The 25,933-nt window shown below is 49.2% G+C and overlaps 1 protein-coding gene across 2 annotated transcripts in view; it reads right to left on the reverse strand.

The window, feature by feature from the left end:
* DNAH1 (dynein axonemal heavy chain 1) overlaps positions 1-25,933 on the reverse strand; it is a 111,054-nt gene that overhangs the window by 80,181 nt on the left and 4,940 nt on the right. For both annotated transcript variants that reach the window (XM_075574232.1, XM_075574233.1), the window contains exons 2-22: positions 25,024-25,234; positions 23,900-23,972; positions 18,969-19,143; positions 17,048-17,204; positions 16,623-16,755; positions 16,158-16,313; positions 15,658-15,910; positions 14,779-14,936; positions 14,468-14,679; positions 14,003-14,301; positions 13,623-13,773; positions 13,297-13,490; positions 7,353-7,578; positions 7,084-7,203; positions 6,778-6,860; positions 6,533-6,674; positions 6,250-6,405; positions 5,360-5,558; positions 4,697-4,950; positions 4,373-4,585; positions 2,659-2,823 (exon numbers count right to left, since the gene is read on the reverse strand). In XM_075574232.1, coding sequence (XP_075430347.1) covers positions 2,659-2,823; positions 4,373-4,585; positions 4,697-4,950; positions 5,360-5,558; positions 6,250-6,405; positions 6,533-6,674; positions 6,778-6,860; positions 7,084-7,203; positions 7,353-7,578; positions 13,297-13,490; positions 13,623-13,773; positions 14,003-14,301; positions 14,468-14,679; positions 14,779-14,936; positions 15,658-15,910; positions 16,158-16,313; positions 16,623-16,755; positions 17,048-17,204; positions 18,969-19,143; positions 23,900-23,972; positions 25,024-25,227 — 3,723 coding nt within the window. In that variant the 5' untranslated portion in view covers positions 25,228-25,234. The remainder of the gene's footprint in view (positions 1-2,658; positions 2,824-4,372; positions 4,586-4,696; positions 4,951-5,359; positions 5,559-6,249; positions 6,406-6,532; positions 6,675-6,777; positions 6,861-7,083; positions 7,204-7,352; positions 7,579-13,296; positions 13,491-13,622; positions 13,774-14,002; positions 14,302-14,467; positions 14,680-14,778; positions 14,937-15,657; positions 15,911-16,157; positions 16,314-16,622; positions 16,756-17,047; positions 17,205-18,968; positions 19,144-23,899; positions 23,973-25,023; positions 25,235-25,933) is intronic.

The following is a 25,933-nucleotide window of genomic DNA, read 5'->3' on the forward strand; positions in this document are numbered from 1 at the left end:
TTCATTGTCCAACCCCTAAGTAAGTGCCATTTCTAGTCTGTTATTTGTATCATCTTGTGTGTTCTCCTTCTTTAAGGAATAAACTATATTTATTATATCTAAGTCATGTTCAATTCAACCCAGATATTTGGTGTATATTATAACCTATCACTAGCTACCGTGACAAACACCACCACTCACACACTCAGGAGCTTAGCACACCACCACTCACACACTCAGGAGCTTAGCACACCACCACTCCCACACTCAGGAGTGCAGCACACCCCCATTCCCACAAACAGGAGCTTAGCACACCACCATTCCCCCACATAGGAGCATATCACAACACCACTCACACACTCAGGAGCTTAGCACACAACCACCCCCACACTGAGTAGCTAAGCACACCGCCATTCCCACACATAGAAGCTTAGCACACTGCCACTCGAACACACAGGAGCGTATCACATCACTACTCCTACAGTCAGAAGCTTAGCACACCCCCACTCCCACACTCCGGAGTGCAGCACACTATCACTCAGACCACCACACACAAATATTCATCGCGCACACCGTCACACACAAACACACATTGCGCACCGTCACACACAAACACACAGCTCACAATGTCACATACAAACACATATAGCGCACATCGTCATTCACACATTCAGAAGTTTAGCACAAAGTTACTCATATACGACGGACACTGTCATCCACACACACATCGCGAACACTGTCACCCACACACATTGCTGACACCGCCAACTCACATACACATATCACAGACACCATGACTCACATGCACATCGTGCACACAGTCACTCACACTAACACACATTGCGCACACAGTCACTCACACTAACACACATTGCGCACACAGTCACTCACACTAACACACATTGCGCACACAGTCACTCATACACATCGTGGACACCATAACTCACACTCACCCACACATCGCGGACACCGTCTTACACACTCTCACACACACACACACATCACAGACACCATCACTTAGAAAAACATTGCGGACACCATCTCTCACACTCACATCACGGACACCGTCGCTCAAACCGTCACTCAAACACACATCGCGGACACCGTCACACACACATTGTGAACACCATCACACAAAACACATTGCGCACACTGTCCTGGAACAGGACTGCTTCTTTTCTGTGCACTTTTTCTGCTCTCAGGCTGCCAGCTCTCCCCAGGGAAAGTTGCATGTATTATCCTGCTCCAAGGCTGCGGTCCCAGTGTGTTCTATAGCACGTGCGCCCGGCGGGGGGCGGCGCGTGCACAGCGCTTCACCACAGATCGCAGTCCTGGGAGAGAGGGAGAGTTTGCGATGGGAGGGGGCGTGGCGAGGGTTTTGCGGGGGGCGTGGCAATGACCTCACTCGGCTGGTTCGCCCTCATTGGCTGAACCGCCGGCGGGGGCATGGCACACCTCCGTCGCAAGTTCCACATACAAAAAAAACTGTATGTGTGAAAACTTGCAGTACAGCATGGCTGCCAAATGCGCGCAGACGCATGTACTGAGCCCGGACTGATTGGGGGGCGGTGCTTGTGTGCACAGCGCACGCCCCACCGCAGCCTTAGCAGTCAGTGCTGCTGTGTAAATTGCAACATAGTTGTTACATATCACCTTTTCTGCAAGCCACTAGTCAGTTGCCCTGGCAACCTCCCAATGCTCATAGTTGAGATTGGTTTAGCCCTCTCCCCCTGCCCTTCTCTGTATATTGTTTTGCCCCTTGGCTTGTTCCTGTCTGGAAAGGAAAGTGAGCTCTCTTTTCAACTGCAGACAAAGTGAGTATGACACATCTTCCACTGCTCCCTTAGGCTGTGCTCAGACAGGCTGCTACACTACCGCACGTTCGCATTTGCGAGCCTCTGTCTGCTGGGCGATGTCTGCTCATCCCCAGCAGACAGAATGACGCGACTTGGAGGCGGGACTTACCTCATCCATTTAATTTAAAAAAGAAACAAAGTGTGTGTTTGTGATTGGCTGGCGATAAACTCCCACCGAACAAACCGAAAGCGTTACGAACGTGTGCGGGCATGTTGCGTAGCACCCTGTCTTATCGGGGCCTTAGAAAGGGATTCCTTTTTACCTTCCCCTGATAAAAAAGCCACTTCCTCACAAATAGGATACTTCTCCTCACAAGAGACATTTCCTACCACAAACCACATGCAAGTACTTTTATATTTCTGTTAACCCCGCTCAATAAAGTTGAAGAAAATAGAAGGATTTTGTGTGCTTTAAAAAAGGGGATGAGTTTATGCTACATGGATCTTCTCACCTGCCCCAAGTGAGCCTGGATCCAGAATACACACCATCACACAAACACACACACACACACACACACACACACATTGCGTACACGTCACACACACACACACACACACACCATCACACACAAACACACTGTGCACAGCGTCACACACACATTACGCACACCACCACACACATTACGCACACCGTCACACACACACATACATTGCGTACACCCTCACACACACATACATTGCGCACACCGTCACACATACACACATTGCGTACACCCTCACACACACATACATTACGAACACCGTCACACACACACATTGCGCACACCGTCACACACACACACATTGCGCACACCGTCACACACATCGCGCACACCCATCCCACCTGTTTATTCTCATCTGCATTCTTCATGATCTTTCTCCATGTCCTCTCCATAGTCTGGTAACGCTTGCTCTCTACAGGCAGCTGCCTGTTAATATCCTCTGAGCTAAAGATTGGTTCCAGATAAAGCCAGGAGCGCTGACAGGTCAACCACTCCTCCAGCACATCCTAAGATAATAATAACAATATTAATAACAGCAGTCATATACTGTCCTCATCCTGAGATGTCCCACAGCATGCAGACCACGTGTAAACAGACGCAGGTTCTATCTCAGCCTGCTCTCAGATAACATGCAGCCCTTGTGTAAATACATGCAGGTTCTATCTCAGCCTGCTCTCCCATAGCATGCAGCCCTCGTGCAAACACATGCAGGTTCTATCTCAAACTGCCTTCCCATAGCATGCAGGTTCTATCTCAGCCCGTTCTCCCATAGCATGCAGCCCTCGTGTAAACACACGCAGGTTCTATCTCAGCCTGCTCTCCCATAGCATGCAACCCTCGTGTAAACACACGCAGGTTCTATCTCAGCATGCTCTCCCACAGCATGTAACCCTCCTGTAAATACACGCAGGTTCTATCTCAGCCTGCTCTCAGATAGCATGCAACCCTTGTGCAAACGCATGCAGGTTCTATCTCAGATCGCTCTCCCATAGCATGCAGCACTCGTGCAAATGCACACAGGTTCTATCTCACCCCCCTCTCCCATAACATGCAGCATTTGTGCAAAAGCACACAGGGTCTATCTCAGCCCACGCTCTCATAGCATGCAGCTCTTGTGAAAATATACACAAGATCTATCTCAGCCTGCTCTACCATAGCATGCAGCCCTCGTGCAAACACGCGCAAGGTTCTATCTCAGCCTGCTCTACCATAGCATGCTCCCCTTGTCCAAACACATGCGGGTCTATCTCAGCCTGTTCTTCCATAGCATGCTCCCCTTGTACAAACACATGCGTGTCTATCTCAGCCTGTTCTTCCATAGCATGCTCCCCTTGTACAAACACATGCGTGTCTATCTCAGCCTGTTCTTCCATAGCATGTTCCCCTTGTACAAACACATGCAGGGTCTATCTCAGCCTGTTCTTCCATAGCATGTTCCCCTTGTACAAACACATGCAGGGTCTATCTCAGCCTGTTCTTCCATAGCATGTTCCCCTTGTACAAACGCATGCAGGTTCTATCTCAGCCTGTTCTTCCATAGCATGCAGCTCTTGTGTAAACATACACAGGGATCTATCTCAGCCCACTCTCCCATAGCATGCAGCCCTCGTACAAACACATGTAGGGATTTATCTCAGCCTGCCCTCTGGTAGCATTCAGCCCTTATGAAAACATACACAGGTTCTCTCTCATCCTGCTGTCTGATAGCATGCAGCACTCGTGCAAACACATGCGTGGATCTATCTCAGCCTGCTCTCCCCAAGCATGCAGCCCTCATGCAAACATATACACGGTGTATCTCAGCCTGCTCTCCCATAGCTTGAAACACTTGTGTAAACACACGCGTGGATCTACTTTAGCCCGCTCTCCCATAGCATGCAGCCCTCGTGCAAACACACGCAAGTTCTATCTAAGCCCGCTCTCCCATAGCATGCAGCCCTTGTGCAAACACACGCCAATTCTATCTTAGTCCACTCTCCCATAGCATGCAGACCTCGTGCAAACACACGCAGGTTCTTTGGCAGTGAGGGGAGTAGCCACCAGATGAGGGCACACCTGTATCATGCAGAGCTTGCCCTCCCAGCTGCTGATCCGCTCCTCAAAGGGTTTTTTGAAGGGGGAGAAGGACATACTCTGCGTCATGACAATGTGATCATCCAGCAGCTGGGAGGCCTCCTCTGGACTCTTCAGTATGTAGGTCCCTGTATCCTTATAAGGCAACATGTTAAACAGCACTGCTGACCACTCATTCTCCATCTTGTCCAGGGCCTGTGAGGGGAGAATGTGCAATTAATAACCATGGCTGATGATCCCACTATCCCACTGATGGCTACGATGCAAACATATGAACACTCTGACGCAGTATACAACCTCCAGTACCTGCTCAATGGCGAATTCCTTGCCAGCGATCTCTGCCACCTTGGCAATGCTCTGTATGTGATCCTGCAGCTTCATGTCCAGGCATCGGGTGAAGGTCAGGTTGGCTTTAGGCTTAATATTGATCTGTACTTGTTCAGACAGAAGCTCCCAGTGACGGTTCCTCATGCCAGGGTTACGCAAGCCTTGGATGAGTGGAATGAAGGGCTTGAAATCTTCAATCCGGCCCTTAATGTCCTGAGCCACATCCTGGCAGGCTGCAGGGAAATTAGTACAAGGGTTTTAATGTCTGGAGGGACAGAGAGAGACGTGACACCATGAGAGAAAGGGACAGAGGGAGAGAAAGGCAATGAGAGAGAAGTTACAGAGGGGGACAGATAGAGGGACACACAGAAAGTGACAGAGGGAGACACTGCAAGATAGGCACCCGATGTCTAAACAGAAGCAGCATCATGTTTGATAGGGCCCTCATTTATTGTGCCCACACAGCTGCTGGCTCACTACGCACACCCACCTGTCTGCTGTTTCACATACTGTACACACAGGTCTATTCTCACACAGTCGGCTGACATAGTTTGCATTGACATGCACACTTGATGTTGCGTGATCTGCACACATGATGTTGCGTGATGTGCACTGTCATGCACTAGTTCTGTCACTAGTTACCTGGAATATCCCGGAATTGCTTAACACACTTGTGCATGTTCTTGTACGACTCCATCACGTTTTTCTCCAGCTGCTCGGCATCAATTGTGGTGAGAGGATCATTCATCCAGCTCTCATGCCAGCGTATCCAGTCTGATACGGTGGTCCACAAGTCCCGGAAGGGCTGGAAATCCTTAGCCAGTCTTACCAGCTTGTCATACTGCCAAACAGAGAACACTCTTAACATTAGTAGGACATCTGGGGGAAATGCTTGGTCTGGCCTTTCCTGCAGGAGGGACAGTGATTATAGTGTGCTACTGGTCACTGCCTTTTCTACAGTTGGGACAGTGATGCGGGGTGCTACTGGTCACTGCCTTTTCGACAGGAGGGACAGTGATGCGGGGTGCTACTGGTCAGTGCCTTTTCTAGAGGAGGGACAGTGATGCAAGGTGCTACTGGTCAGTGCCTTTTCTACAGGAGGGACAGTGATGCGGGGTGCTACTGGTCACTGCCTTTTCTACAGTTGGGGCAGTGATGCGGGGTGCTACTGGTCACTGCCTTTTCTACAGTTGGGACAGTGATGCGGGGTGCTACTGGTCACTGCCTTTTCTACAGTTGGGACAGTGATGCGGGGTGCTACTGGTCACTGCCTTTTCTACAGTTGGGACAGTGATGCGGGGTGCTACTGGTCACTGCCTTTTCTACAGTTGGGACAGTGATGCGGGGTGCTACTGGTCACTGCCTTTTCTACAGTTGGGACAGTGATGCGGGGTGCTACTGGTCACTGCCTTTTCTACAGTTGGGGCAGTGATGCGGGGTGCTTCTGGTCAGTGTCTTTTCTACAGTTGGGACAGTGATGTGCTCATGGACGCCTCTAGGTCAGACACTTTTGGGTAAAACACAGAGCTTACATTGGTAACAGGAAGCTCAAAAAGCCTCTCCCTGTTGTTGTAGAGCAGAGCCATCTGCTGTGAATCCTTCAGCTGTCTGTGGAGTCTCCTCACTTCATTGGCAACCTCATGAGCTCGACTAATATCCACGTGAGTAGAAAATCCGGCCACGACCATCTAGGAAGCAAAGTGGTTTGAGAAGATGATATTGTGTATTGGGAGTGTGTGCTACATTGTGTGCATGGAGCAAAAGTTAAAATATATTACGCGGTTCCTTCCAGAGTCACAATGACTGTGTACTGACCTGCAGGCCGTCCAGGCGCTCCAAGAAATTGTTCTGATCCATAGCCTGGATTTTGCGGAACCTCTCCTCATCCTCCAAGTGCTGCTCCCGAATGGAATCAATCAGTGTTGTGATTTTGTGTGGCCAATAAATGGCAGCCCACCTGTAGTTTGGGAGGAAAAGAGACAACAGCCACTTGCTGCTGAGGGGCTCTCCCATTTCTAAACAGACAGTATGTGAGTAAGGAGTTACAAACAGGCACTCACTTTGCATTGAAGTCTTCCTGGGACAGACTGTAAAAGAACTCATCGATAACATCATAATCAGCGATGACTTTGGTTACCTGCTCCTGTGAACAGAGGCAGCAATCACAAGACAAAGGCTCGCTTATATTGTCTCTATCCCAGCTGCTCTGTAAAACTGAAGCTCTGCCTGGGAAGTTCTGGGCCCCCATTGGCTGTGTCTGAGTAATCCTGCTCACTGCAGTGCTGCTGTCCCACTTGTGTGTTCTGATTCACCTTTATATTTCCCTCCCAGCGACCTTAGCCCTTTGTACGGAGACTGCTTCTTACCTCAAGTGTTCTGATCTGCTCTGGGACTCCCTTCATCCACTCGCGCAGATCTGTCAGCTGCTCCACACTGTTTGGCTTCTCATACAGATTGCGACTGATGGCTCTGAACTGGTCTGAGATCTAAGGAAGTAAACAGAGGGTGAGAGCCAGACACTGGAGCCCAGATTATTTCCTACATCTCCTACAGTGCCTTGTTGCAATGGATAGGCATATACACATTTATACATAGCTTGCCACATTAAGCTCTGTGTAAATATTCTCATACTCACATTCTCCATTTCCTTGCGTGAATTCTTGGCCAGCAGCTCCAGCAGAGCGATGGAGAGAGCTTTGCATTTGCGGGACAAGTTCTGCTTCACCACTTCAATGCTGATATGGAAAGGGCCTATGATGATAGAGTTGGGTAGAGAGTTGTCTAGTCGCTCCTTTTCCAGAAGATGCTGTTCGACGGCAAACTTTACCTCTACAGCAGAAGGGTTCTGGGCTCTGAATCCTCTGTAAGGAACCCCAGGAAAATAGATGAGAAAGGGCAGTGTGACAGGGAACTATTACCTCTTGCCAATAACTGCCTCAGATCCAGGCATCTGTTGGTAGTCCTGGCCAAGAATTAGACTAGCCTCCTTATTTTGGAAGTTTCCTCTGCTCCAGGTATTTGGCCTCCTGTATTGTACATAAAAAGTGTGCAAGTGTGGTGTGCTGGCGAGAGCTGCTGCCTCTCTCTCTGTGACAGTGTGTGGTGTGCTGGCGAGAGCTGCTCCCCCTCTCTCTGTGACAGTGTGTGGTGTGCTGGTGAGAGCTGCCCCCCCCACTCTCTGTGACAGAAGCTGAACTGTGGGGTCTCCCTAATTCTGCATGTTGTGGTCTGTTACACTGCCTTCCTGCCTATAGCTAAACACCATACTGCTCTGCTGCTATAACTGCGGTGCATATTTACTCGGAGGCCAGGGGTATGTTTCAGTCACAGACCTTCCCTAAGGGACCACACAGAGCTCTGTGCAGTAACACCCCTCCCCTGGGGGACCAGATAGAGGGCTGTGCAGTAACATATGTCCCCTGAGGAAATAGACTAAGGGCTCTGCAGTAACAGAGTGTGACATTAGGGGTAGATTTGGCTGCTCTTAAATACGGGTTAAGCCCGCCATTACCCCTACCTGCCAATAATATGATGTACTGTATTTATATATGTATGTACAGTTTATTATACCAATCCGGTATCTGTGTACTGTGCCCACATTGGGCTAATATTATATTCTGTAGCCTGGTTCCAGCACTTCGGGATCGGTACTGGGGCCCCTGCTTTTTAACTTGTATATTAATGACCTTGAGGTTGGCATAGAGAGCAAAGTCTCCATCTCTGCTGATGACACTAAATTATGTAAGGAAGTAAAATCAGAGCAGGGTGTAATTTCTCTCCAGAAAGACTTGGAGAGACTGGAAACTTGGGCAGGTAAATGGCAGATGAGGTTTAATACAGATAAACGTAAGGTTATGCATTTGGGAAACAAGAATAAACAGGCGACTTACAAATGAAATGGGGATAAATTAGGGGAATCCTTGATGGAGAAGAATTTAGGAGTGTTTGTAAACAGCAGACTTAGCACTAGTGCCCAATGTCATGTAGTAGCTGCAAAGGCAAACAAGATCTTATCTTGCATTAAACGAGCAGTGGATGGAAGGGAAATAAACATAATTCTGCCCCTTTATAAAACATTAGTAAGATCACACCTTTAATATGGAGTACAATTTTGGGCACCACTCATTAGAAAAGACATTATGGAACTAGAGAAAGTGCAGAGAAGAACCACCAAATAAAGGGGATGGATAGTCGGATTTATGAGGAGAGAGGCTTGCTAAATTAGATTTGTTTACATTAGAAAAGAGGCGTCTAAGAGGGGATATGATAATTATATACAAATATATTCGGGGACATATTTCAAAATAACTTTTCATCCCAAAGGCAGTACAAAATTCACTGGTTCATTCCTTAAGGTTGGAGGAAAGGAAATTTCACCAGCAACAAAGGAAAGGGCTCTTTACAATAAGGGCAGTTACAATATGGAATTCATTACCCATGGAAACTGTGATGGCAGATACAATAGATCTTTAAAAAAAAAAAGGTTGGACATCTTTTTAGAAAGGAAAGGTATACAGGACATACCAAAAAAGTAAACATGGGAAGGATGTTGATCCAGGGATTAATCTGATTGTCAATTCTTGGAGTCAGGAAGGAATTTATTTCTCCCCTAATGAGATATCATTGGATGATATTTCACTGGGGTTTTTTATTTGCCTTATTTTTAGACTTTGCCTTCCTGTAAGAGACATGTGCATAGGTACAACCAGGGAGACAGATTTGGGGGAAATTAAACCATGGCTTTATTCAGCCCATCACTTTAAACAATGCAGAAAACCACAAAAATATATAAACAGCCTATCCCTTTGTAAGGGCTATCACACTTCACCAGTCCCTATCTGCAGGGCTGGGTGGGTAAGCCTCTTTCCAACCTGTCACCTCAAAGTCTAAAGTGGTACATGTAAGCGGGGGCTCTTTGTGCCAGGCTCTGAGTCTGGGTCTGAATTGGTGTCCGTTGAGGGGCCAGCTTCTGGCCGGTTGCTGAGTTCACTGCACCCTGGAATAGAGGGCTGGTCCCTGGTGCCTTGCTGGCAACACACAGTCCTTTTGTGTGCTCAAGAGTCACCCTCAGTTCTCAGCAGAAGGATTTTCTAGCTGTCTAATTAGCCAGCTGGAGACTGGTTAATTGTCTAGCTACAATTAACCAGCTACCTGCTGGATTCCTCAGACCACTACAGGCTTATATTGAAGAATCATTTAAAACAGGGGTAAGTCCATGTTACACTTCCTCTGGATCAATATACTGTAAGTACTGATATAGGATAAAGTATCTGTCATCTAAATTTAGCACAGGTTGAACTTGATGGACGTATCCCTTTTTTCAACCTCATCTACTATGTAATGATGTAACTTCGGGAACCAGGGGTTAACTGTATGTTGAATGGATTGGTTGTTGAATGATTGAATGGTTATGTTGAATGCAGTCTTTTGTGTGGCAGATGGGTGTACACGTATCCAGCCTCAACACAAAGGAGATTCTGGGCAAGATAAGGTGACTGGCTTGGGACATTGTTGAGCAAGGCAGGGCTGTAGATTCAGATGTGGGGGATGTGGCTCCCCCCCGGGCGGGGACCATTGTTTGGTTCAATGACACCAAGTCTCGCCTGTCCCTTCGGGGGGTATTGGGAGGACAAGTGGAACCATTGCCGGGACTGTGCTCAGAGGGTTGTGCAGTAACAGACCTCCATTGAGGGACAAGAGACAGGGCTGTGCAGTAACAGACCTTCCCTGAGGGACCAGGCTACTGATCCATGCGTTTTTCATTTGCTCTTTTGTCCTGTAAGAAAATAAACTGTTCCTATTTCTTCCATTGGAGCTTGGTGTCCTGTCTCTCACTACCCGGCTACAGGCAGGAATACTGGGAGTCATGCACATGTGAGGTGCAGCTACATATTCTTCTCTACTCCCTACTCAGACCAACCTCGGCTGCCTGTTCTTCTTCCCCCATCTCACCACAGGACTTTTCTTACTATTTCAAGGAAAAGGTGGAATCTATACTTCAGGACATCCCCTCTGTTCCCTCCTCCCATCCTACACCTCTTCCTAAGACTGCGTCCATAGTGGTTGCTACAGCGCGAGCGGCATCGCTCGCACCAAAAGCAAACCAATGGAGGCCAATGCGCATGTGCACATGTGTGCGCATGTGCATGTGAGCGGCGAGGCGACCGATGCATGGCAAGACAAAATTGTTTGTCTTTGCCGCGCGACGGCCGGGTCACGTGAGCGGATTGCCCAATGAGGAGAACCAGCTCCGTGACGTCACGGCCACGCTCCCCGGCATGCCCCCAACACGCAAACCTGCAGGCCACGGATCTTGGTAAGTAAGGCACATGAGTGTGTGACAGAGGTCATTACACTCTGCTCATATTACTCGACCTCTCTGCAGCATTTGACACCATGGACCACCCTCTTCTCCTTCACATTCTCCATACTCTTGGTATCCGTAACAAAGTTCTATCCTGGATCTCCTCTTACCTCTCCCATCGTACTTTCAGTGTCTCGTTTTCTAACACCTCCTCCTCTATCGATCTCTCTGTGGGGGTACCCCAGGGCTCTGTCCTGGGACCGCTCCTCTTTTCTCTTTACACACTCTCTCTAGGTGACCTAATCACATCTATTGGATTCAAATATCACCTCTATGCTGATGACACACAAATTTACTTTTCAACCCCTGACCTTGCACCTGCTGTTCAGACCAAAGTTTCTGAATGTCTCTCTGCTATATCATCTTGGATGGCCCTCCGCCGACTTAAACTTAACATGTCAAAAACAGACCTCCTCATACTTCCTAACAAACATGGCCCTACTACCTCCTTCCACATTATTGCTGGAAGTACTATCATACACTCAGTAGCACAAGCACGCTGCCTAGGGGTCACACTTGACTCCTCTCTCACATTCTCCTCTCACATTCAAAAGGTACCTAAAATCTGTTGCTATTCCCTCCACAATATTACAAAGATACGCCCTTTCCTCTGTTGCTCGACTGCTAAAACTCTGACACAGGCCCTCATTCTCTCCCGTCTCGATTACAGTAACCTCCTGCTGTCCGGCCTTCCTGCCTCTCACCTGTCTCCCCTACAATCTATCCTAAACGCTGTTGCCAGAATCACACTAGTATTTCCTAAATCTGTCTCCGCGTCTCCCCTACTGAAATCCCGTTCCTGGCTTCCTATCAAATCCCGTATAATGCACTCAAGTCTCCTCCACACTTGTAAAGCCTTACACAATTCTGCTCCTCCTTACATCTCAGCCCTAATTTCTCACTATGCTTCATCCCGACTCTTGCGTTCCGCTCAATGATGTCTTCTCTCTACCCCCATTGTAGCTAAAGCCCTCTCCCGCCCTAAACCTTTCTCACTGACTGCCCCACACCTCTGGAATACCCCTCCCCTCAATATCCGACTTGCACCCTCTCTATCCACCTTTAAGACCCACCTCAAAACACACATGCTTAACGAAGTATATCAGTAGTTCCGTGGCTGATACTATACACCTCATACATAAACCTTGGCCCCTTGCAGACGCACTTACCAGAACGCTCTCCTACTGTCTCTGTACGTTCTTCCTACCTACCAATTAGATTATAAACTCTTCGGAGCAGGGACTCCTTTTTCCTAAATGTTACTTTTATGTCTGAAGCACGTCTTCCCATGTTCTGTTATTTGTATTATTTGTTATTTATGCGATTGTCACGTGTATTACTGCTGTGAAGCGCTATGTACATTAATGGCGCTATATAAATAAAGACATACATACATACATATATTTATACACGCATACACGTGTTTTATATGTAGTAGGTCAGCATGGTTGTGATGACAGTTATCTGTTACCTGTTTCTCTATAAAAGCTTGTTTTAAACACTCAAAGCTTTTGAACTATAAATGGGATGAAGATGATACTTGACAGTTTTGCTGAGAGAGGCCTATTTACAACACATAAAAGTCCCTTGTTGCATATAGATGTACTGTATAGCCCAATCTCTTTCTTTCTCTCTCAACAAGACGGAAAAGGGAAACGTATTTCATAAGTCTACTAATTTTGGCAAAATATATTCGTCCGATTAAAGCGGTGTTACCTCTTGGGGCAGGAAACAGGGGACCTCCGGAGATGAAAAGCGTTAATTTCAGCTCACCGTACCCTCTGCTCCCTGTGATACTTACATTGGAAGGGGCCGTCGTCGTCCCTTGCGGCTTCCTGTTGCCCTGTGAGCCGCGCAAATGTTAAAAAGATATGGGATGCAGACAGCCCCTGTAGAGGTAAAAAACTCGGGGAGCAGCGGGTCCCCAGAGCTGAAATTAACACCCGTTAATCTCCAGAGACCCCCTGCTTCATACCCTAGGGGGGAAATCATTTTTTAAAGCTATTGCTCCTTTACAAATGTTATACAAATATGTTTTTTGCTATTTCTTTCTACAATCTACTGTTCTAATTTTCTTTAAACTGGGCAAATGAAATCAGCCTGTAATCCAAGCAAAAGTGTCAAGTTTGACCACAATCCCATTTCTAGTTATGAGCAGATGGACTCATAACCCCGTCAGTAGCATATCCTGCTCGGGACCACACTGAAGACTCACGTAATGAAGGCTTCCACGTCAGAGTTATTCAGAACCAGGTACTTCTCGTATTGCTTTGCGTAGGCCCGCAAGGGGATCAGGGCTTTGCATATGGCGGTGCAGATTCTCTTGCGCAGATCTTCCACAGGAGGCTCATGCAGACCCACAGACTCAAGCAAGGGAGTCCCACTGATAAAAAGATCTTCCAGCACAAACTGAAAGCATTCAAAGCAAGACCGCCATGTCAGAAGCAAAAGACGAGGCAGGCACACATCGAGCAAGCTGTTAACTCTCCGGCTTTTATAATAAATCATTATAATAAGGGACATGTTGTCTGGGGTACTCACTTTTTCTAGCTGGGGCACGTTGTGGGTTGCTAGGATTCCCTTGTCAAACAGAGTCATGAGAGTCACCTCAAAGTTTTCCAAGGCAGTGCTGAAGTGAGCACCAGAGCTGTCCAGTGCCAGGTCCAACAGAAAGATTGGGTTTTTGCGAGGTCTGTAAAGCAGACAGAGGATTCAATTCAGAGAGCTGAAAATTACACTAATCACAGGGGGGAAAGTATATAAAAAAAAAAATGTTGGTAGCTATATACATAGTGAGACAAGGCTGGTCACTGATAGACACACGCTGCTCCTTACTAAACAGGACAGTTGATTAAATGATGTCTCCTTTACCTCTTTATCTACAATGCTAACCATTTATGCACCCCCGTTGCGGCTCTCACTTGTATGGGCTGTTGACCAGGTCTCCTCCCCAGTCCATGTTCTCCGTGCAGGTAAGGACACTGTAACAGCCGTCCAGTATGAACTGGGCAAAGCTGACCAGAGAGTCCTGCACCAGGAACCGCAGAGAGTCCTGAAGGTTAAATTTGATGAGCTCCATGAGCTGGTGCAGCTTGGACATGTGATACACCTCCCAGTTACACTCATGCAGGTCATACCAGCCTTTCCCTACATCCCGCAGGCTGCTGCGTACAGCGTTCTTCAAGGTGCTGATCCAGCTGTCCTTGAGAAACAACTGAACCTACAAAAAGTAGATACAAGGAACAAACAGGCCAGAGCTCAGAAATGAGGTAGTCACGTAATGGAGGAGGACAAGAGAGGGGTTATGATGATTGTACAGGACATTTACAGGGAAAAAAGGTGCTGTGGTAAATGTTGAGACACGCATCCTAAAGGATCTGCTTTACCTGAGAGAAGGTTTGTGACTGAGTCTGTTCAAACTCCTCCAGTCGGATGCACTTGGTCAGGTTTGAGTGAAACAGAGACATGGAAGAAACTCTGCTGCATTCAGCACGTACTTTGCAAAGAGACATGATGACCTCTGACCGTGTCAGGAGGGTGACAAAGGTGAAGGCGGCTCGGTTCTTGGCAAATGGATAGCGTGGGACATCAATTAGTCCTGTAGGAAACATAAAATAGGATAACGGGTGGCTGCTGGGACAGAACCAGAGACTACAGACACTCAGTAATAGCAGTGGATTGGATCTGGAGTTTGTACCTTTCTTAGGAACCTTCTCCTCCACCTTGTCCGGGAGAGTAACATAAGCAAAACGCTGAGGCTTGGAAGACACACGCTGGTCAAAGGTCAGCTTGTTCATGGTGCGTTCATACTCCAGGCTAATCTCCATCTCCAGAAGCATCAGGTGGTGACGAACCCTGACAAAGGAATAAACACAGGGTCAGGGCTCTGCGGGGTAGGAATACGGTAGGGGCTGGAGTGATACACAAAGATTGTCTGAACCAGAGGTGTTTGTGTGTGTGTGATCACACAGAGCATTCCTCTACACTCACTTGACGAGGTCGTGTGTCATGATGCCATTCATGATGTCATGACGTGACACCAAGATGGCCGCCATCTCTAATTAATAAACACTGCACTAGTGTGTGTATAAAAAGGAGCATTTTCTCCCAGCACTTTAGACTCTTGATAAAGGGCAGTTTTTGGCTCGAAACATCGAGTCTCATTCACCAGGGTGTCAGCCCGTTATTCTTTCATTATTTGTGGTAAGACTTTTTACCGTTATATTGATTTTGATATTATATGTATTTGATTTTTCTATATACACGTTGCATGTATTGTGATCATTTGAGTCTTGTACTACGATCTCACTGCAATGGTGTATTCAATAAAGCTTTTGAACATGTATTTAGTGTCTTGGTATTTTTTGGACTGCTTATTGCTGATTCTTTCTTATTTATAGGATTTTAGGGTGGGAATTAGAGATACCATCATGAGCAACAGTTCATTATTTATATATTTGATTATTTTCTATGTGTGCTCCTTTACATTACCTGTAGGGAACTTTGTGATGTTACATCATATTTCTTATAAGAGAGGGTATAGAAACTGGGAAAGTCCCGCTGACTTTATACATACCGATTGTCTTGCTTCAGGCGTGGTGTGCTCAGTAACCAATGCTTCATCCTGCTCTGACTCTCGGCCGCTATCACATGCCTCCCGTTCACCGGCATGCAGTCTATGTACAGGTTGTACAACAGCAGGGCCTCTATGTTCTTACGTGATTTGCTGGCAGCTACAATTCTCTGCGCAAATACACATGGGTTCTCAGCACAGAACAGGAGCCTGATGCGTGGCACCCAGTACTGGCACAACATACGCTTTGACTTTCCTGTGAGACAAACAGAATGAAAAAAAACCGTAATAACATATGTAGATCTGGAAAGAGGGACATAAGGACAAAGGGGTGGCAGAGGCAGAAGAAGGAGAAACAAAATCCCTGTTGGATAAATCAGAACAGAAATGTGGAAACTAAACAGTATCCCCTTATAACGATGAAAGAGACAGGAGAGAAAAGAGTCACTCGGGCTCCGATATTATCCCTTTAGAAGTATCTGATCCTTGCAGCTGGGACATACCTGTGGCTCCACCAATCGGGGTTGGCATGCTATCCATAGTCCTTATGAGCCTGTTCCCGCTAGCTTTATGTACACAGTACAGCTTTCTCCGCTGATCATATTCCAGAACACCAACACTGCACCATTCATACACCAGTTCTGGGTTTTTGGGATCGTCTAAAATGAAATGCAAGAAATAGGTCAAGTACATCTTAAACTTTAGTCCTTTAGGCATTCCACCTGGACCAGCATGACAGAGATTTAGGAGTAGGTCATTGGTCACTGGCCATCCTTTGGTCCCATTCCAAACCTGACTGAAACTAGAAAGGGTGGAAAATCTGCACAGGAGGAAGCTGTCTTTGGTTTTACTGGACTGTGTATAAAATGTATATAAACATGTAAAAGAACTCCTGAACTGTTTAATGTGTGGTCACCAGTGTGAGTATAACCTCCTCCGAAGCGCAGCTTGGGATGTAAAGAGCTCACCATGTCCCAGTACATCATCCACAGGGACCAGAGCTCTGCCTGGAACAGGCTTCCGTTCACTGGACCCATCCTCATATCCAAGACTCAGCCACTCAGCCCATGTGCGGACATCAAACTCTTCATCATCAAACACCTGGTGGCACAAAACCAGATGCTGTAATATGCACATGTTCCTCTATCAGCTTGTACAAACTGTACCGTAGACAGGATCAACTGTCAGATTTATGCAATTTGTGGTCTGTATGCAGTAAATGCATTGCTGCTCGTGACCCAGGATTTCATGCTAAACCAACCTCTGAGGGGTTCTGCGTATATGGTCTCTATATGCAGATCACTGGTGCTCTGTTGGGTTTGAGGTGGATACTGGATATAAACCTTCTGTTATATTACTGCATAGGTAAGTAGATAAACAACTAGTATATTACCTCCAAAGGTAGGTAGGTGGGAAGAGGTCCTTCAGTCTTCTGCCCAACACAGGGCAGATTGTTGGGGTCTGTATGACGAGGCATTAGTAGGTTGGAGTCTATGCCTTCATCAGTCAGGAGACGAGTTATGTCCAGCTTTAGATACTGACGTCGTCTCCTAAGATAGAAGGCATTACATAGTTTAACAAGAGAAGTTAAAGCATTGTGCAACATTTCTGCATGGTGACTGCAATGTGAGCATACCATGTTACTGAGCATGCTGCCATGTTACTGAGCATGCTGCCATGTTACTGAGCATGCTGCCATGTTACTGGGCATGCTGCCATGTTACTGAGCATGCTGCCATGTTACTGAGCATGCTGCCATGTTACTGAGCATGCTGCCATGTTACTGAGCATGCTGCCATGTTACTGAGCATGCTGCCATGTTACTGAGCATGCTGCCATGTTACTGAGCATACCATGTTACTGAGCATGCTGCCATGTTACTGAGCATACCATGTTACTGAGCATGCTGCCATGTTACTGAGCATATCATGTTACTGAGCATGCTGCCATGTTACTGAGCATACCATGTTACTGAGCATGCTGCCATGTTACTGAGCATGCTGCCATGTTACTGAGCATACCATGTTACTGAGCATGCTGCCATGTTACTGAGCATGCTGCCATGTTACTGAGCATGCTGCCATGTTACTGAGCATGCTGCCATGTTACTGAGCATACCATGTTACTGAGCATGCTGCCATGTTACTGAGCATGCTGCCATGTTACTGAGCATGTAAGTAAGTAGAGGATCCAGGGCACTTCGGATTTGCAAAAAAAGAATTTATTCTCTTAGTGGCACACACAACGTTTCGAACTTCAATCAGTTCTTTATCAACTGACTGGCCAGTCCCTTGATAAAGAACTGATTGAAGTTCGAAACGTTGTGTGTGCCACTAAGAGAATAAAATTCTTTTTTGCAAATCCGAAGTGCCCTGGATCCTCTACTTACTTACATGTATCCTGAGAATACACCAGACAGGTTTTTTCCTGGACCACAGAGCACCAGTACTTTAAACGCAAGTATATAGCTAACATTATAGCATTTAAGGTGTGCAAGACTAAAACCTCCATGTTACGGAGCATGCCATGTTACCTAGAATGCCATGTTACTGAGCATGCTGCCATGTTATTGAGCATGCCATGTTACGGATCATGACCTGTTACGGAGCATGCCATGTTACCTAGCATGTCATGTTATCGAGCATGCCATGTTACTCAGCATGCCATATTACTGAGCATGCTGCCATGTTATTGAGCATGCCATGTTACCGAGCATGCCATGTTACCCAGCATGCCATATTACAGGTCCTACACATGTTTCTGGACATTCCATAGCCGAGACACTGCAGGGACACATTGTATGTACGGTGTTGCGAAAATCCACTCTACCTGAAAAAAATACTCTTATTGTTATTACTATTACCCAATATGCATTTGAAGTGATGTGTCAAAGCCTGAGATCACATACTGTATGTACCTGCAGGTAATACATTTTCTACTGTTCCTTGAAAAGCTTCATCCAATTTCTCAACACATTACACTACAAAACAAGTGGCACCTTATTGTTTCTCAACACTGTCCACACCACACATTTTGGGTGTAAGCCTATAGTTATTAAGTACACATGCATGTGCTTAGCTTATTTATCTATACTGGATTTGATGGTCAGGCTGGGGTATCCGAGAAGAGGGTTGAGATACAGTGTTAGCTGTACACACAATATGTATGCTTTATTGGTCATGTCTATTTACACCAAGCAGACAAATCTCACATAATGACTGAGCTCTGCTTTCCATCATCTCTAACAGTGCTATACATTTTCCCTTGTGATGATTCAGAAAAACAAGCGGACTCATCGTCATTGTACACATTACCTCTCTAGCTCAATCTTCCGAGGACAGTGCCCTGGGGCCACCTTAAAGGACAGCTGGACTTTTGGCTCATAGCCACTCTTTGGAAAGTCTGATTTCACCAGCACCTCAGTTGTTGGGCCAAAGACCTGCTTGCCCAGGTACGAATGAAGGTTTGGCGGAGTCTGGAAACTTGTCACTATGAAAGAGAAATCAATATTTGGGTATAAGTACATTCTAAGAAACCGAGAGACGGCAAACTTGGTGCACACGCACACGCACTGTAACATGGAAGTCAGAAAAGTTTAAATAAGTTAGAAATAAAAACTGTTCTTATATATACATATGCATCCAGGGTTATTTTAACTTCTGTCTTGTTATGTTGGGATATTCTGTGATATTCTGAATTACCACCGTCATTGAATCCTATGGAAATTTTGATACTCATCAGTAAGTAAGAAAAAATGGCTACATCTTTAGCTGCTGTCTATATAATATTTTAAGGTTTATGGGTTAAAAAGTCTACATAAAGTGCACAGCACACAGATCCAAAGACAGTTCTGGGGAACCAAAACTTTGCTTTGTAAATTCTACTTTTTTCAACTAGAATAATTCCTTGAGTAGTGGCCCATACTCACTCAGACACACACTGACCCATACTCACTCAGACACACATTGACCCATACTCACGCAGACACACATTGGCCTATAGCCACTCAGACACACATTGACCCATACTCACTCAGACACATTGACCCATACTCACTCAGACACACATTGGCCCATACTCACTCAGACACATTGACCCATACTCACTCAGACACACATTGGCCCATACTCACTCAGACACACACTGACCCATACTCACTCAGACACACATTGACCCATACTCACGCAGACACACATTGGCCTATAGCCACTCAGACACACATTGACCCATACTCACTCAGACACATTGACCCATACTCACTCAGACACACATTGGCCCATACTCACGCAGACACACATTGGCCCATAGTCACTCAGACACACATTGACCCATACTCACTCAGACACATTGACCCATACTCACTCAGACACACATTGGCCCATACTCACGCAGACACACATTGGCCCATAGTCACTCAGACACACATTGACCCATACTCACGCAGACACACATTGACCCATACTCATTCAGACACATTGACCCATACTCACTCAGACACACATTGACCCATACTCACGCAGACACACATTGACCCATACTCATTCAGACACATTGACCCATACTCACTCAGACACACATTGACCCATACTCACTCAGACACACATTGGCCCATACTCACGCAGACACACATTGGCCCATAGTCACTCAGACACACATTGACCCATACTCACGCAGACACACATTGACCCATACTCATTCAGACACATTGACCCATACTCACTCAGACACACAATGACCCATACTCACGCAGACACACATTGACCCATACTCACTCAGACACACATTGACCCATACTCACTCAGACACACATTCCAGGGGTATGTAACAAAGTAAAAAAGGGCACCCTGACACAACAGATAACAGACTCCTATTATTCCTTCTGCATCAAATGATTGGCTGTTGTCAGTGGCGTAAATCCGCCGCCCTTAGGCACTTACCCGGTGCTGAGCTCCTCCTTCGTGCCGCACTCCTCCTTTTTCCGCGTTACGACGTCATATGACGCTGCGATATCACATGGCATTGCGTTGCCCTGGTAACGTGATGACGAGGCACTATTTGGCGCCACAGTGTCACGTTGCCATGGCGGTGTGACACCATGTGACGTCCCGATGCCGGGACAATGCGACGCCATGTGACGTCGCAGCGTTGGAGGAGGGAGGCACAAAGAAAAAGGTAAGGACTTTACAGAAGCCCCACGCTCTCCGCCGGCAATCAGTGGGGAAGGGAATGGGGCCTCTGTATATGGGGTGACAAAAAAGACATGTGCCGCCCTAGGCCTGGACCCATTGGGCCTAACGGGAAATCTGCCACTGGCTGTTCTGAAGACATTATAATATTGGGGTTTCTACCCCCCAAAACTTTACTGATGACTCCTGCACTGTTTCTTCTAACTTTATATCGCTACATGATAAAAGCAAAGACACAGCGCACCAAAGCTGAAAGGAAATATATGTATTATATATGTGTGTGTATTTACTAATACAGGTATTTCCATTCCCCTTTGGTGCGCTGGGTCTTTGCTTCTATTGTTTTTGAAGATTCCTTTGGGATTTGGTGGGTGAACGGACCCCCACCTGAGACACCAGCTGCAGGAAGTGGACGGGGCGGCTTTAAGCATTTACATTAACGTTTATTCAACAACTGGTGTACCGGTCAGCGCGACAGGAACTTTCCTCTCTACTTATATAGTTACACTAGCCGGCATACCTGGCGTTGCCCGGGATGTAAATCCGTAATAGGTAGTATTAAGTATAAATAGGGGAACAATAGGTGACTATTTGGTGGAAAGGTTGTATAATAATGTTGAAAAGAAAGATGGAAGAAAATGTAATACGATGTTGTTTAAAAATGGTTTATTGTAAACACACCACAGTACAATGTATATTTTGGTGACATAAGTGATGTAAAAATGTGAGGTGTGTGTCCCGCTAGGGTGTGAGCGGGTGTGAGGCGTCGGGTGGGTGTTCAATACGTGTGGTGGGTGGGTAGTGAGTGCTGGCTGTGGGTGGGGGTCTCGCTAGGGTGTGAGCGGGTGTCTGGTGAGTGCGGGCGGCGGCTGGTCAGTGATGTCGGTGCGTAGGGGTGTGAGTGCGGCGGGTGGGTGTGAGGCGGGAGGCACCGGGTGGGTGGTGAGTGGGTGCGGCGGCTGGTCAGTGATGTCAGTGGGTGAGAGGCGGCGGGTGTGTGTCAAGTGTGGCGGGTGGGTGAGAGGCGGCAGATGCCTGTTGAGTGCGGGCGGCGGCTGTGGGGCGCAGGGGTGTGAGGCAGAGGCGGGAGTGCGGGTGGCGGGTGGGTGAAAGGCGGGAGGGCGGCGGGAGTGCGGGCAGCGAGTGGGTAAATGGCAGAGGCGGGAGTGCGGGCGGCAAGTGGGTAAAAGGAAGAGGCGGCAGGGCGGGTGAAAGGCAGAAGCGGGAGGGGGCGGGAGTGCGGGTGGCGGGTGGGTGAAAGGCAGGGGCGGGGGGAGGGTGGAAACGCAAGGGCGGGGAGAAGGCAGGGGCGGGGAGAAGGCGGGGGGGAGAATGCAGGGGCGGGGGGGGGGAGAAGGCAGGGGCGGGGGGGGGGAGAAGGCAGGGGCGGGGGGGGAGAAGGCAGGGGCGGGGGGGGAGAAGGCAGGGGCGGGGGGGGAGAAGGCAGGGGCGGGGGGGAGAAGGCAGGGGGGAGAAGGCAGGGGCGGGGGGGGAGAAGGCAGGGGCGGGGGGGAGAAGGCAGGGGCAGGGGGGGAAGAAGGCAGGGGCGGGGGGGGAGAAGGCAGGGGCGGGGGGGGAGAAGGCAGGGGCGGGGGGGGGAGAAGGCAGGGGCGGGGGGGGAGAAGGCAGGGGCGGGGGGGGAGAAGGCAGGGGCGGGGGGGGAGAAGGCAGGGGTGGGGGGGAGAAGGCAGGGGCGGGGGGGAGAAGGCAGGGGCGGGGGGGGGAGAAGGCAGGGGCGGGGGAGAAGGCAGGGGCGGGGGGAGAAGGCGGGGCGGGGGGGAGAAGGCAGGGGCGGGGGGGAGAGAAGGTGGGGGCGGGGAGAAGGCGGGGGCGGGGAGAAGGCAGGGGCGGGAGAAGGCAGGGGCGGGAGAAGGCAGGGGCGGTAGAAGGCAAGGGGGGGGAGAAGGCAGGGGCTGGGGAGAGAAGGCGGGGGGGAGAGAAGGCGGGGTGGGAGAAGGCAGGGGCGGGGGGGAGAGAAGGCAGGGGTAGGGGGAGAAGGCAGGGGTGGGGGGGAGAAGGCAGGGGCGGGGGGGAGAAGGCAGGGGCGGAGGGGAGAAAGCAGGGGCGAGGGGGGAGAAGGCAGGGACGAGGGGGGAGAAGGCAGGGGCGGGGGGGGGGAGAAGGCAGGGGTGGGGGGGGGAGGAGGCAGGGGCGGGGGGGAGAAGGCAGGGGCGGGGGGAGAAGGCAGGGGCGGGGGGGGGAGAAGGCAGGGGCGGGGGGGGAGAAGGCAGGGGCGGGGGGGGAGAAGGCGGGGGCGAGGAGAAGGCAGGGGCGGGGGGCGAGGAGAAGGCAGGGGCGGGGGGGGAGAAGGCAGGGGCGGGGGGGGAGAAGGCGGGGGCGAGGAGAAGGCAGGGGCGGGTGGGGAGAAGGTGGGGGCGGGTGGGGAGAAGGCGGGGGCGGGGAGAAGGCAGGGGCGGGGAGAAGGCAGGGGCGGGGAGAAGGCAGGGGCGGGGAGAAGGCAGGGGCGGGGAGAAGGCAGGGGCGTCAAAAACGGAGCTGGGTCAAAAATGGAGCTGGGGGGGGCAAATCCTCACACGTCTCAGTTAAGCCACCCCCCAGCAGTAGCAACAGCCGGCACCACCACCACCAGGGAGCATTTCCTCACCTCAGGCAGCAGCATTGTGGCTGGGGGTTGGGGACCCCTGGGTTAGAGCGCACCGGCCAATGAGAGCCGTGAGGAGGCGGGCCCCATGGGGAGGGGGCAAGACACACCGGCCAATGAGAGCCGTGGGAGGGCGGGCGGACCGACGGACCAATCAAATGGTCTACAGACACTCACAACCAAGATTTTCAATTTTATATATATAGATATGACAGAGTAGATGTGGATGATAAACGATCATGTTCAACCTATGCTAAATTTAGACGACGTAAATGTTGAAACTCATGTGAAACCTCACTCCTTCAATGCTGGATTGGATACTGCTGAATTTTTGCATATTCTGCCTGTAATCCCCATAGGAACCCAAGAGAGAGTGCTGCAATATTTATACACATACCCCAATTGTTTGAGTTGCACACAAAGCTATGCACTGGATTCCAGCTAAAGCTGCATTTACCTTTTGGGGTGTTCTGCTCCTGGTCAGACTGTCTGAGTAAATCTGGATGCACATTAGGACCTGTGTTCACATCCTGAAACAAACACAGTTATCTCTAACTTGTGACGAGGTCTGGGAGTTGAATAAAGGGATGGGTTACTTAAAGTAGGGGTCAGTGGAGTGAGGGGTGGAGGTTAGTGTGGGTTTAAGGTTAGTAGGGGGTGAGGGGTGAAGGTCGTTGTGAGGAGCGAAGGTCGTTGTGAGAAGCGAAGGTCGTTGTGAGGAGCGAAGGTCAGTGTGAGGAGCGAAGGTCAGTGTGAGGAGCGAAGGTCAGTGAGAGGAAGGTCAGTGAGAGAAGTGAAGGTCAGTAAGAGGAGTGAAGGTCAGTGTGAGGAGCGAAGGTCAGTGAGAGGAAGGTCAGTGTGAGGAGTGAAGGTCAGTGTGCGGAGTGAACGTCAGTGTGCGGAGTGAAGGTCAGTGTGCGGAGTGAAGGTCAGTGTGCGGAGTGAAGGTCAGTGTGCGGAGTGAAGGTCAGTGTGCGGAGTGAAGGTCAGTGTGCGGAGTGAAGGTCAGTGTGCGGAGTGGAGGTCAGTGTGCGGAGTGGAGGTCAGTGTGAGGAGTGAAGGTCAGTGTGAGGTAAGGAGTATGAGTGAGGAGTGGAGGTCAGTGTGAGGAGTGAAAGTCAGTGTGAGGTAAGGAGTATGAGTGAGGAGTGAAGGTCAGTGTGAGGAGTGAAGGTCTGTGTGAGGCAAGGAGTGTGAGTGAGGAGTGAAGGTCAGTGTAAGGGAGGTGTGAGTGAGAGGTGAAGGTCAGAGTGAGGAGTGAAGGTCAGTGGGAGGTGAGGTCAGTGTGAAGTGAGGTGATAAGGTCAGTTTGAGGTGAGAAGGTCCCTGTGGGTGAGGGGAGAAGGTCAATGTGAGGAGTGAAGGTCAGTGGGAGGTGAGGGGAGAAGGTCAGTGTGAAGTGAGGCGAGAAGGTTAGTGTTAGGTGATAAGGTCAGTTTGAGGTGAGAAGGTCAGTGTGGATGAGGAGTGAAGGTTAGTGTGAGGGGAAGAGTGAAGGTCAGTGTGAGGCGAGGAAAGTGGGAGAGGGGTGAAGGTCAGTGTGTGTGTGAGGAGGTCAGTGGGAAGTCGGAAATTACTCACTCTTAGCAGTGTAGCCGCACTCTGTGTCAGGATATCAGAGTAGAAGCCTCGCTGTTTGATGACAGGGTATTTCCTACCAGGGATCTGGCTGCTTCTTGAGGCAGAGCCCAGCACAGGGGGTGTGGGCTTAGGAGACCCTCCAGGATATAGAAGGTAGGGGCTTCTCCCTAGAGACTGCGAGAGATCTTTATTTGTTTCATCCATGCTTGCTCTGTAAAGAGAAAAGTCGAGGAGAAGTTACAGAGAGTTGGGAAGGCTTGGGAAGTTAGAGAGGTGGGAAGGCACTCCCCCCCCCACCTCTCTCTTCCCCCCTGCCTCCCCACCTCTCTTTCTTTCCCACAACCTCACCTCTCTCTCCCACACCCCCACCACCTCACTCTCCCACACCCCCACCTCTTTCTTCCTACACCCCCACCTCTCCACACCCCATCTCTCTCTCCCACACCCCACCTCTCTTCCACACCCGCACCTGTCTCTCCCGCACACCTCTCTCCCGCATACATCTCTCTCCCACACCCGCACCTCTCTTTCCTACACCCGTACCTCTCCCACACCTGCACCTCATTCACCCACACCTCTCTCCCACACCCCCACCTCTATTTCTCTCCCACACCCACACTCCTCTCTCCCAAACCTCCAACTCTTTCACACCCGCACCCCTCTTCCACACCCACACCTCTCTTCCACTCCTGACGCACCTCTCTCTCACAACTCTCTTTCCCACACACTCACGTCTCTCCCACACCCCCACTTCTCTTTCTCCCCCACACCCACCTCTCTCGCCCACACCCCCACCTCTCAGGTGTGGTTTTTGTCCATGTGTTCTCTCTCAGGAGGCCAAACGCCTTGACCAATTGTGTTGAAATTTTCTGCCACACTAACTTAGATCTGACAGAAGTTTCCACCAAAT

This window comes from Ascaphus truei, chromosome 17, assembly GCF_040206685.1.
Source record: "Ascaphus truei isolate aAscTru1 chromosome 17, aAscTru1.hap1, whole genome shotgun sequence".
NCBI lineage: Eukaryota > Metazoa > Chordata > Amphibia > Anura > Ascaphidae > Ascaphus > Ascaphus truei.